General features: G+C 41.1%; 1 protein-coding gene and 5 non-coding genes across 6 annotated transcripts in view; 2 read left to right on the forward strand and 4 right to left on the reverse strand.

The window, feature by feature from the left end:
* LOC126567443 (Krueppel-like factor luna) overlaps nucleotides 1-8,514 on the forward strand; it is an 85,664-nt gene extending 77,150 nt beyond the window's left edge. The window contains exons 3-5 of the mRNA XM_050223663.1: nucleotides 5,131-5,239; nucleotides 6,783-8,161; nucleotides 8,342-8,514. Of these exons, the coding sequence (XP_050079620.1) occupies nucleotides 5,131-5,239; nucleotides 6,783-8,161; nucleotides 8,342-8,514 (1,661 nt within the window). The remainder of the gene's footprint in view (nucleotides 1-5,130; nucleotides 5,240-6,782; nucleotides 8,162-8,341) is intronic.
* On the reverse strand, nucleotides 86-157 carry Trnad-guc (transfer RNA aspartic acid (anticodon GUC)). Its single transcript has one exon. It is a non-coding gene; the product is annotated as a tRNA-Asp (tRNA).
* Trnad-guc (transfer RNA aspartic acid (anticodon GUC)) lies at nucleotides 930-1,001 on the reverse strand. Its single transcript has one exon. It is a non-coding gene; the product is annotated as a tRNA-Asp (tRNA).
* Trnad-guc (transfer RNA aspartic acid (anticodon GUC)) lies at nucleotides 1,783-1,854 on the reverse strand. The gene has a single exon. It is a non-coding gene; the product is annotated as a tRNA-Asp (tRNA).
* On the reverse strand, nucleotides 2,449-2,520 carry Trnad-guc (transfer RNA aspartic acid (anticodon GUC)). Its single transcript has one exon. It is a non-coding gene; the product is annotated as a tRNA-Asp (tRNA).
* Trnag-gcc (transfer RNA glycine (anticodon GCC)) lies at nucleotides 8,215-8,285 on the forward strand. Its single transcript has one exon. It is a non-coding gene; the product is annotated as a tRNA-Gly (tRNA).
* Nucleotides 8,515-12,733: the final 4,219 nt, after the last annotated feature.

Here is a 12,733-nt window from a genome sequence, read left to right on the forward strand (position 1 = left end):
TTGACTTTTACAGTGCTTTCTTATGTCGAAAGAGTAACAAAATGGTTGTGTGTGGTAGCAAAAAAAAGCTAAAACATATTTTCCTCTCCCCGACGGGGAATCGAACCCCGGTCTCCCGCGTGACAGGCGGGGATACTTACCACTATACTATCGAGGATGTTGAAAGAAGTCACTCTAACGAAATGTTGGCTGCGCAGCATCTTTAAACGAATGTAATCGAGTCAGTAATCAATTAATTCTAAAATTACAGTGCTTCTCGGGTCATAAAACGAGTGCCTCTATGTTTGCGATTATAGAAAACGAGTTTTTTTTTTTTGTTTTTTTTATAGAGGCTTTGAGTTTCTGAGACTACATTTGCCTCTCATTATCAAAAACAATGTGCAATCATAAATATAATACCGATAAGACGTTGGTAAGATCGTTTGTTGTGTTGTTTGGTTGTTTGGTGTTTTTACGACCACCTGAAAAACACTGTAAATGCGCTCAGTGTGAACCACTGCCCATGGGCCGTGTGTGCTAAAAATAAGTCATTTTCGATAAATTGAGCTGTTTTATAAATTGTATCAAAGATTGGTCAAAGGATGAAGAGATAAGAAGGTTAGCTCTTTTTTATTTTTAATAGGCTAAGACATGTAATTTTGAGAAAATTATTGTTATTTGTTAAATAAAACCAAATAAAAATCAAAGCAATCCAAAGTAGCTGCTAATTTGCAAACATTGCATAACATAATCATTTATGCAATGCATAATCATAATCAAACAAAACAAAGAACGTAGAATAATGACAAAAACCTTCCTTTAATAAAAATATACTACGATAATTATTTTTATATACACACATATATATATATTTCTTTTTTATTTGTGCAACCTGGCGTGACCGCATTGCTTGGCTCTTAATGTGGGAATAATTAATAAAATATTACCCTCTCCCCGACGGGGAATCGAACCCCGGTCTCCCGCGTGACAGGCGGGGATACTTACCACTATACTATCGAGGATGTTGAGAGAAGCGGTTCTAACGAAATCTCGGCTGCGCAGCATCTTTAACAGTATATAGCCGAGTACGCAATCAATTAATTCTAAAATTACAGCGTTTCTAGAGTCATAAAACGAGTGTCTCTATGTTTGTGAATACCGAAAACAATGTGCGATCATTAATGCAATACCGATAAGACGTTCCTTAAAACGTTTGTTGTTTCGAAATCACTAATTAATATATGTAAATATACGTACCTTTGTTCCGAAAAGGTACGGGACGGGACGGTATTCCTTAAAAACAATTTACAAGCTAGTTACAATTCACAATGCTTTGGAGACATTTCCTTCTCCACATCTTGAAAGGGCACCTTATCCCGGGTGTGCTCAGACGTTTCGCTGATTGTTGTTCCGTCAGCCAAGTAGTAAGTCCAGTTTTTAACGAGGGTCTGTATCATTCCACAAGAGTACATCATATCTCGTGTTTGCTTAGGAGCGTGTTCTGCGGATATGATGATTCTCCGTAGTTGTCCAAACAGTGTTTCACATAATTATTAAAAAAATGTTTTTAAAACACTTTTTTGTGTTTATGTTTGTTAAGTGTTTTTGTGGGCACCTTAAAAACACTGCAAATACGCTTGAGCATAGTCTGTGATTCGTGTGTGCTAAAAACAAACCATTTTTTACATATTTAGCTGTGCTAATAATAGTATTACTCTTTGCCGAACTACAGCAAAGATTGGTCAAAGAATGAAGAGATAAGAAAATCGTATTGGTAGAATAATAAATAAAAAAACTACCTTTCTCCACGACGGGGAATCGAACCCCGGTCTCCCGCGTGACAGGCGGGGATACTGACCACTATACTATCGAGGAATTCATAGTATTAGTAGAAATCTTACCCATCCAGTCAGGGGGATTCGACTGTGTTGATTCTATTGCTGGTCGTTTGTATTTAATTCTCTCTAAAATTGATTTTTTTCAGTGCCCAATATTTGCCATTTTATTTTTAGTTTCTTTGACAAAATAATAAAACATAGTATGCATACAGAGTGAAAACGTACACAACTTGTAACTTTTGTACAAAAACGTTCCCCAATTAAAACAGTATTTAATGATATTGGCTCTGAAAACCAGCAACATTAATAATTTTGTAGAAACAAATCAGCTAGAATAAACTATTTTTTGTTATTGGATTTGCTTTTTATTATTTTTCATCTTTCTTTCAGGGTGGTGTTTTATCTTTAATTCTTGTTTATCTACAAAATTTGAATAATATCGTTTGTTCATAGAAATAACTTCCTTATTGATAAAATTGTCATAATAACCTCACCACTAAGGGATTTTGCTATACAAATTAGCCTTAATATTGGCGCGGCGCCTTAGGGCACAGATTTAATCAATAGGGTAACACCACCACCCCTGTCCTAAGCTAACTGCATACGAATATGATCAAAAAGCTGCAATTTTCTCCACGACGGGGAATCGAACCCCGGTCTCCCGCGTGACAGGCGGGGATACTGACCACTATACTATCGAGGAAGTGATGTTGCTCACTTAATGCTTACTAAATAATGAGAGAGTTGTACTATACCTCCCGAAACTATTAATCGAAATCGCCAACCTTTATCCCAATTACCGCTTCTTCATTTGCATAATTACACCGTCTATCACCAACCACTTATCGGTACCATTTGTAATGCCGTGTAAAAAATGTCCCGTCGAAAGCAAAAGTCGGTGTGTGTAATGTGTACTCCCGATGGGTATATGTTTTCTGAAAATCAACGCTCTCCCATTCGCAAAGGCACACATAATTACACTTTACCCTCAGATTGTGCAGTTGCAGCAAGTGCATGCGCGCATCCCGTTGAAGTGTTTTCGGAAGATCACAAGAAATGCTTTGGTTTTTTAAAACGTTCACTACACCCGATGTTCGATACCAATGATCCAGCCAATGATGATTGCTCCCTCATCATTTGGTCGTTAATTTGAAATCGATCGTTAAGCGCGTACCCAAAACCTACCAGCAATCAGTACTTGAAAAGTTAAACTTTAACATAAATATGCTGCCCCATCACTATTACAATCTTATCCTTTCAAAAATTATTTCACCACAATATGTGTCATTCCCGTTCCCTCGGCGGCTTTTGTGTATAAGCCTTTCCAAATGACTGTCCAAAAAATTGGGGAAAAACGAAATCATAAAAACAACCCTGACAGAAGCGCAATCGCAAAGATATGAACCTGCGTGCGAGTGACCTCTCGAACCGTTGCTGAACATCGAATTTCATTTCATCGTCCCTTCTGAACAGTGCTCAAAGGGGAGGAAACTGATGTGCGCGATTCGTTCGAAGGAGTTATGGCCACGCGCGGGAGAATGTAATGTCGTAATGCCGCGGAGTCGCTGCTAAAGTGCCCATCACCGATAAGCGTTTCGGTCAAATCACCCGCTTCATGAGCATTCTGGCGCGGATTGGCGTGGATCTTCAGCGTGGTAGCAAGCAATGGTGTGCTTTTCCTTAAGGAGTTCGTTTTATTATTTCCCACACGGTGGACGAAGGAGGTCACCGAGCGCAGCATTAATCGAATCGGATCGTCAGTGAATGCATTCTCAATAAGCAAGAGCTGCAGCTAAATCGATCCCGAAAGCACTCCAATTTTTATTTCACCTTAATATTACGACTAGGCCCACGTAATCTATTCGCCGGGATTGTGTTGAATTAGTGCTGAGGTAAAGAGATAATACACTTTATTTCTGTAGCCATTGAAGCGTGATTTAAGCTCGTTTTATCGATCCTTCAAATGATACCATAATTATTGCTACAATATAATCATAACAGATACAGGTTTCGTCATATTCTACTGGGGTACTGAAATATCTCTACCAAAATGCTCTATTTTTATCCCATTCAAAAAGCAACAAACACCGCAATTGGCAATACATCGCCAAACGCAGGGTGCTAAAATGATGAACAACGATCGAAAAGCCCATTCTAGCTGTGGCCTACATAAGGTCACAAATTCGCTGTTGAATGCGATCGAACCTCAGAGAATTTACACCCGAAAACAGCTTTCATGCCAATATCCCGGGATCAAGCAGCGTTCAGTGAGCTTTACTTCTGCAATTGGGGTCGCGGATGTCATCACGATTAACTTCTGTGCGAAATGTGCGCAAGAAGAAGCGTTGAATCAGCAGTGCAGACGATGAGTAAGAGCATCGTTTATCTAAACGATTTGGAGCTTTATGCGGTAGACTTTCACGCGATCCTCGCACATAAAGAGGATATTTATGTCACTTATGCATTTTGGGGTGTTAATATCTGATGCATGTTTGTTGCTTTCGATATCTTGATTGACACAATCAAAGGAATTTGAGCTTTCAAATGTCTTCGTACATTAAAAGCGATTTTACTCTGTTCTACAAATGATTATCTATCTACTAAATACTTAATATACACATTAAATTTACCTTCTAACAGCGTTGTCGAGCTCCGAAATAACTAAAAGGCAGTCGGGTCAAATACATTAATTCGTAAGACTATGCTGTAAATGGTTTGTGGTCAAATATCTCCCTTACCGGATGCCTGCTACTGCCCACAGTGCTCTCCCTGTCCCGACCGTATTTATGGTTGGTGCTCATGCTCTGACTCATAAAATCTGCATTTAGCTCGGAGAAAAATGCTCCACAAACGTCCGATCGCCGATGTGCCCTTCATTGCAAGCATTCGTCCGGTTGCGAATGGATGAAGTGAATCGGATCGAATCGTGCAAAATGTAAATCGTTGGTCACTAGCCGACAAAAGAGGCTAAAATGGACGGATTTATTCCTTCCACCTTCGTGTCCGTGTCCGCATCGGAGAACGCAGCGATCGGTCGGTGCCCTTCTCGCTGGGTGTTAATGCTAATGATTCATTTAGTGACGATCTATCCGAGAACCCTTTGTTTCAAGCGATTGAGTAAGAGATAAAAGATGGATGTAAAGGTGGATTTTGTGCTGGGTGCAAAGTAAATGTCACAATTTTTAGCAGCATGCATTACTTGCCCGCAAATTAAATGTTTTAAACTCTATTGTTTAAGCGGAACAAACTAATGTTGGCAGCGTATTACAACATTTCTTTGATGATTTTCTTTCTTCTTTATTTTATCTTTCAGATCTAAAATCAGCATCGAACCGAATGCGCAGCGGTCTCTTGAAACGGCCTCCACCTCCTCTCATCACAGCACCACACCTGTTAGCTTTAAGGCAGAAAACAAAGGATCTGTAAGTACAACGACAATGTATAAACCACCATCAATTAATTTTTAGATAAAAACTTATGTTAAAATTTGTTAAAAACGCGAATGAAAGAGCGGCGAGTTTGATGCAAGTTTGACCATTCCAATCAACGACGCACATTGCTCCAAAAGACGGACATAAGGAGAAGAATTTTTTGGACATAGATTTTTAAACAAAGTTTCTTGTTTGAAGGTCAAATAGTTATGAAATAAAACCGCCAAATATTACACACTTCCATTCATAATCAAAATAAATATCACTCACTGATCTTAATAAAGGTATCATTTTGCACTTATTTTAAAATTATTTGCATTTAGATGTTGCTTAGAACATTGTACATCATACGAAAGGATTTTTAATACACTTTTGAATAGTGAGATACAAAATTGGATTTTTACCGAATGTTGCATATTTTGATTGAAATATTACAAAAGACTTTTAAAATTTACAATACCTGAAATATGGCAGTCCTGCCCTTTTTTCTGTAGTTTGCTGTTGTTGGTATCAAAACGTACTGGAAAAATAAATGTTATAAGTGTTCTTTGGAAATTTCAGCCCTAGCTAACCCTTTAAATCCCCGGTCCTGGCGCCGGTCTTCAAACGGCAGAACCGGGGTTCAAATCCGATCCGGAACGTCCTACCGTAGTGAGAACTGACTAACCGACAACGTGATATCGGCAGGCTAGTAAGCCATTTCGATGGCCGGCATGAACTTTTAGAGGTCGTTAAGCCAAGAAAAGAACCCTATAAATGTTATAGGCATTTCAAATGTAATAGTAAAAACGCTTTTTTAATATAGTTTGCACACATAAAAAATGCAGGTACTTCTGTAACGATTTCATTTACGCTATGCAGTAAATATAAATGATACATTATGTATTGTAAAAGAACACATTTAAAATAGTAAAATTAATCATGCAGCATGTGGCTGCTCTAGCCATATTAAAAATCCGTTCAGTGGCGCCATCTAGACGTCAATATTATAATGATGCTACTTAGATAATTAGTATTTCATATTTCAACACTAAATCAATTATGAGAACATACTACTCCAACTGCTCCGAATAAGAAACGTCCGCCCGCCGGTCTAAGCTGAACCACTGTGCGGCAAGGCACAATCAAATATGAGCTTTTGACTAAATTTCCGAATAATAACAGTTGTGAGCTGCTACCGTTCAATGTGCGGCGTAGCCATGAGAATCCATTCTCTTCCACTTTAACTTAAGGTTGTCGCTACGTACGGCCACACAAAAAGGACACAACCCGTAGGTGGCAAGTAATGTACCATAATCGCTTAAATTATCGGCCATAGCCTTCAGCTAAGACTTAGGGTACTGTGTGAAACAAGGCCGTGAACAGGGCAAGATAGTGATTTAACTACTTCCACGATGAACGCATTGTATCGAAAGGAACTTTCTTCGCTCGACGTGCTTTGGCCTTTTCAGTAAAAAGGTTAAAATTTTGTATCATACAAAGAGGCACATCAACACATCGGGATTACATTATTTCTTCGTGCTCTACGTTCTAGATTTTACACGCTCCACAATAACAACAACAACTACGACGAGATCGAAAATGATAGCACGGACAGCAGTAGTGAGTCAACGACGACGACGGCCAAGATCGCAGCTGCTGCGGCCGCTGCAGCAGCCGCAACAATTGCCGCCGCTGCGGCAGCCTCGCATGCACCACCCTCCGCCTTCTCGCCGACGCACGCACATCAGCTTCTTTCAACGCTGTGCGGCCCCGGAAGTGCCATCGCTCCAGGCCAATCGGAAACGCAGAAAAATAACAACGGGAGCGCCGCCGACGGTGCTGCAACAGCGGCACTCATCCTAGCCGAAAATAACAATAGCCTTAGTGTGAATAATAACAACTATCCTAGTGAAAGCGACCTTGAAACGAAACCGAGTACCTTCCGCGAGACATCCTATCCTATCTACAGTAACTACTGTGTTCAGCAGCGTGCCAGTCCCACGCACCGCACGAAGCCGGAAAGCCAGCAGAAAAAGTCACCATCGGCGGGACTTGGTGGTACGCATCCGACGCATCATCACCATCCACATCATCATCTCTTTCCGGCACAGTTTCTGCAAGCCTTTTCCGTGCATCATCACCAGCAGCAGCAGCTTGATGAGCAACAGACATTGCTCGGTACGGCCAGCATCAACAGCCATCGCCGAGCTCAGTCACCTCTTTCGATGATGCTCGATCAGCAGCTGCACGACCAGCTACATCAGCTCTCTGCAGCATCCGCCGTCCATCCACCGACTGTGGCTAAACTATTACCCGGTATTCCTGGACCCTTGGCTGCATCGATCGCGTCCATAGCGTCCAGCTTACCCAAGAACCATCCGCTTAGCGAGACTGCCACCGTTGCGTTCCAGCGGCTGCTTCAGCAACAGCAGCAACAGCATCAGCAAACAGCCAACACGACCACATCTCAATCGGCCAGTTCCGGGTTATTTTTACGCTCTCGCAACACCACAAGCTCCACGGGAAGTAACAGTCCGGATCGGTATACCGGCAAGCTAACTGACCTACGGCAGCGTACCAGATCGAACAGCAGTTCCAATGGCGGGATCAACAGTGAGCAGCCTGTAGTAGCATCGTCCGCAAAACGCCACGGGGACGATAATAATGGGCATAGTAGTAACAGCAGCAGTAACACTCCTCGCCATCACCTACATCTAGCAGCAGCCTCAAGTGGTTTGCTTGGGCTCGGTTCCGAGTTGCGGCATCATCACCATCACAACCATCATCACCACCACCATCAGTCGTCTTCCTCGCTGTCCTCGATGAAAGGATTAACGAAGAATCGGAAGATTCATCGCTGTGATGCGACCGGATGTGATAAGGTGTACACCAAGAGTTCTCATCTCAAAGCGCACAAACGAACGCACACGGGTGAGTAAGCGTGAACGAAGCAGTAAGCGTACGAGTGCTGCTCTCAGCACGAAGCATCGGTGGTTCAGTGGTAGAATGCTCGCCTGCCACGCGGGCGGCCCGGGTTCGATTCCCGGCCGATGCATTAGTAAAGGAATCTTTTTTAATATTGTGTTTCTCTTTTTATTTTTTTGCTACCAGGAGAGAAACCTTACATCTGCACCTGGGAGGGTTGTGTTTGGCGATTTGCCCGCTCGGACGAGCTCACCCGCCACTACCGGAAGCACACCGGACTGAAACCCTTCCGCTGTAAGCTTTGCACACGTTCCTTTAGCCGCTCGGATCATTTATCGCTGCACATGAAACGGCATTAAATTACGCTACTACATCACGATGCACTCCCACCTGCCCACGGCGGCGGCACCTGCAACTACATTGTATCCGTTCGTCCCGTGCCAGAAACTAATACACTGAATTGTGAAGGAAGCAGCAAGCAGCAGTGGTGACGAATACTATCGATGAATCTCAATTTTGTGTACTACGGTTAAGTTATTGGATTAGGATGTTTCGTTTTTACTTTCTTCATTCCTCTTGATCTTGATTTCTCACGCCTTATTGTTTGTCATTAAGATATGCCTAGCTTGAGTTCTGTTTTCTTGAGTAGCGTCTGTCGAACAAAACTTTCATTTCGAATTTATCTTCAACGTCAAATTAATGTACTGATCATAACTTCGTCCACGAGAGAAAGAAGGAGAGTGTGTGAGAGAGTTTCTTTTTCTTGTATTTCATTTTACGAATGAATTTATCGTAAATATTCTCCCGATCAGCACCTACTTTTTAATAGCTTTTACTGATCCTAACGAAATTAATATTCATCTTGTAACTCTTAACGAGCGTTCATTTCTTGCCAGCATGTATCGATCATGATAATCGAATATTCCTAAAATACTAGAAAAAAAAAAATGCTCATTACTCATTTTAACGATTGTCAGTAGCAAAACCATTCTCAATCGAGCCAGTTATATTTTCCTTATAAGCTTATCATTAACTTTTATTACTCTTTTTAAAACAATAGTAGAGTAGGAAGGTCAGACGTTTTAGCTATTAGTAGTGAAATTGAACTGTCAGTTGACAAAACCCTTGTCCACCATCCATGACATTTGACGTAAAATGCCAGTTAATACTCGATGACTAGTGTGAATTTCCTACACCCGAATACTCCCAAAATGGTTACTACCGTGACCGAGATACGTATACTTAAGGACAGTAAGAAAAGCTGCAAATAATGTAGAAAGAAAACCAGTTGTCACAAAACAAAAAGAGTATCGAAAAATGCGAACCAACCGGGTCGCCGAAACGTAAAGTGCAATGACGGAAAATCCCAAAATAGTGCTGTAAGTGTGTAAGAGATGTTTATTTTACATCAAACCTTTTTTTTTTATTGTAGCTAGATTTTTTTTCTGTGTGTCGTTAGTATATTAGTTTGTTTGTTTAGTTAATTTTACGCAATAGTTTTATTTTACACTTTCTGTTTCTGTTGACGTCTGCTCGTGTTTAAGTTGTTCGTTAATGTTGGCGGAGACAGCGGATGGATTGGTTATCGATTCCTTGCGTAGTATGTTTTGTAAGCGATTTAGTTAACAGGTTGTGTCCCGGATCTAAGATTCATATATGCAGACAGACGAGAAGCGAACGTTTTTAAAGTGTTCAAAAGTATGAAAATTAAACATGTGTGTGTATCTTTCTTATAAGCAACGCCATCAGCAAATTTACAATCAAATTTAAATGTTTCCATTTTATTACGTTTTTTCCTTCTTCTGGTAAGCTTCTGTAAGCCCCAGAAGTTAGGAATGTGAAGATTCGGAGGAAGCTTCCGTAAAAATTCTAACACCAGCTGTAATACTAAATGAGACGATCATATGGACCGGAAAGTACCTTGCGCCAGTAACTAATTGTTTTCAGTTAATCATAATCAAAGCTTTCTTGTCCTGTTGTTCGTCCTGTTCAACAGTTTGGTTCAGCTGATCAGCCATTCCACTATTCTCTTGAATAATTTTACATTTCCTCCAAGCAAATGCTCGAAAGACCGACCGACCAACCGAAAAAGGACAGTTTTTATTGAATATTATTAGCTCGTTGTGTTTTAAATGCAAAGGAGCTAAAATGTGACACAGGATATAGGTACGAACACGACGCTGTGGTGCGTTCTGCCTGTATCTCACAAGCCGTAATTGGACAGCATAGCAAAGCCAGTATTGTTTATCGTTTTTACCTAATGGATAAGCTTTTTTTTTATCGATTTTAAACTAGTTGTTACAAGCAAACGCAAACATTTCAAACTCAAGTATTCAATTTTTCTTTGTTGTTGTAGGATTTTTCTTACGATTGGAACAAAATTCAAAATAAAACTAACTTTGACGTCGTAAGGTGAAAGAATGAAAATTTTGTCATGTCTGTATTCGTTTAAAACAATAAACACGAAACACGCGATACGAAAAAATCCAAGCAAAGTAGAAAGTAAAACCAAACCTGACGGTGTGTGAGTTTTTTTGTGTCCTTTCTTGCATCTGAAAACAAAGATTAATTTGAATGGTGATGTTAACCACGTGAATACTATGCTTTAGGTAAGAAATCGATGATATCCTATTATTCTTCTGGCCATGGCCGGATGGGCGACCTCCGTTTCCAGCAAACTCGGTGTAGGGCGGCAGTCCTCCGTCCACAGCTGCATCCGATCTCTAACAGGTTTGACACCACTTGATCCAGCCAATGGAATCGCTACGCCTCGTGCCGCAAGAGGATCCTCATCACGTGCCCCAGCCATCGTATCCTTACGGCTTCGACTACCGTCAGGATATCAGCTCTTCCAAACAGCTCAGCTAGGTTCTTCGCCACACGTCAGTCCTAAGCACCATAGTAGGCATGATTCCCCTGAACAATGCGCCTTCGGATTTCGCTGCTTACGTTCCGTGTCCGAAGTTACGATCGTAACAAGGTAGCAGAACTCTTCTACCACTTCAAGAACGTCGCTGTCAACTGATACTCTGCTTCCGAGTCGGGCTCTATCACGGTCAGAGCCTCCGCCAAGCAGGTATTTCATCTTCGTCGCATCGATCATCAATCCAATTCTTGCTGCTTCACGTTTCAGTCGTGTGTACGCTTCACACACCTTCGCTGTCGTCTTGCCAACGCTCTTAATGTCAATATTGAATAATACACAAGAGAGTCTGTCCCCTTGCCTCAGACCCCGGTGAGATTCGAACGATTCCGACAGCATGCTCGAAACTCTCACCTTGCACTGCACACCGTCGATAGTGGCCTTTAGCAGCCGTACCAACTTCCCAGGGAATCCGTACTGCTGCATGGGGTTCCATAGTTCGGTCCGATCTATGTTATCGTAGGCCGCCTTGAAGACAATAAACAGGTGGTGCGTAGGGATCTGGACTCCCGACAATTTTGGAGGATCTGCCGTAGAGCAAAACTTTGGTCAGTTGTCGATTCGCCTCCAACAAATCCAGCTTGGTATCTTCCGACGAAATCTGTAGCCTTCTCTTATTATATCCTCTCATTACCGTGTGGTCAACCTGCATCTGCATGTGTTAGTACGTTTTTATTAATCCAAAGTTGCTTTCATCTGAGTCTGAGTCGCATGGGGTTCCGGGTTCGAGTCCGGAACCGGCCTGGAATCCTTTTGATTCGCAGGCAATAGGTATAAGGGGTCGAGAGAAGAGAGTTAAACTATAATGTGGATTAAAAATGAGAAGAGTCACAAACTTTCTGAAGATCAGTTATGGAGCGCGATAGCGATGCTGATCTTGTAGCTCAGAGTAGATGGAATTACGTTAGCTAACAAATTAGCATCTTTATATTTAATTCAACTACAAAAATTGTTATTAGTTCCAAAACTGCAACACTCGACGAAGACTTCCTGAAAAATGCTACACAGATTGCATACATTTAGGCGCATACAGTTATCGATGATTCGTACAACAAGCACTAGCGCCACAATCGTTTCGTTCAGTTTCGATTTGAATGAAACCACCTGACCAGATTTTAAATTTTTAGTACATTTTTATTTATATTTTTCTGTTTGGTTGCAGTTCCAGTTTTTCCTTTATTTTCTTTCAAAGCAGGTTTTGGTTGTTTTGTTTCTTTAATGTAGAATATGTGTATTGTGTATCTTTACTTGTCCGTTTGTTCACTTGCATTTCTTTTTTTGCGTGACCATTCGATGCAAGATGTGCAGGACTGTTATTTTAGCTTTTAAAAACAAAGGGATCGCTTGCTAGACTTGTAGGCATTTGTATAGATTTATTTGATGCGTTTTCCCTACTTTTAGCTACCTGCGGTCACTCCTCATTTCGCTTTTTTACCGGTCATTTATTGTATTTTCTGCAACAAACGCACAACATAGGCTGCAATTTTTTTTCCCCCTTTCAGCTTACCCTTTTCATGCTGAAACAATTCATTGCACTTGTCTTACAGACGGCTGTATTATTTCTATCCCATTGTCACCCTTTCATTTCCCCCTTTTTGCTAAAAGCCGACATCGGATGAATCACGTGCCTTTCCTTTCGAATACTTTTATTTTCG

This window comes from Anopheles maculipalpis, chromosome 2RL (assembly GCF_943734695.1).
Source record: "Anopheles maculipalpis chromosome 2RL, idAnoMacuDA_375_x, whole genome shotgun sequence".
Lineage (NCBI taxonomy): Eukaryota > Metazoa > Arthropoda > Insecta > Diptera > Culicidae > Anopheles > Anopheles maculipalpis.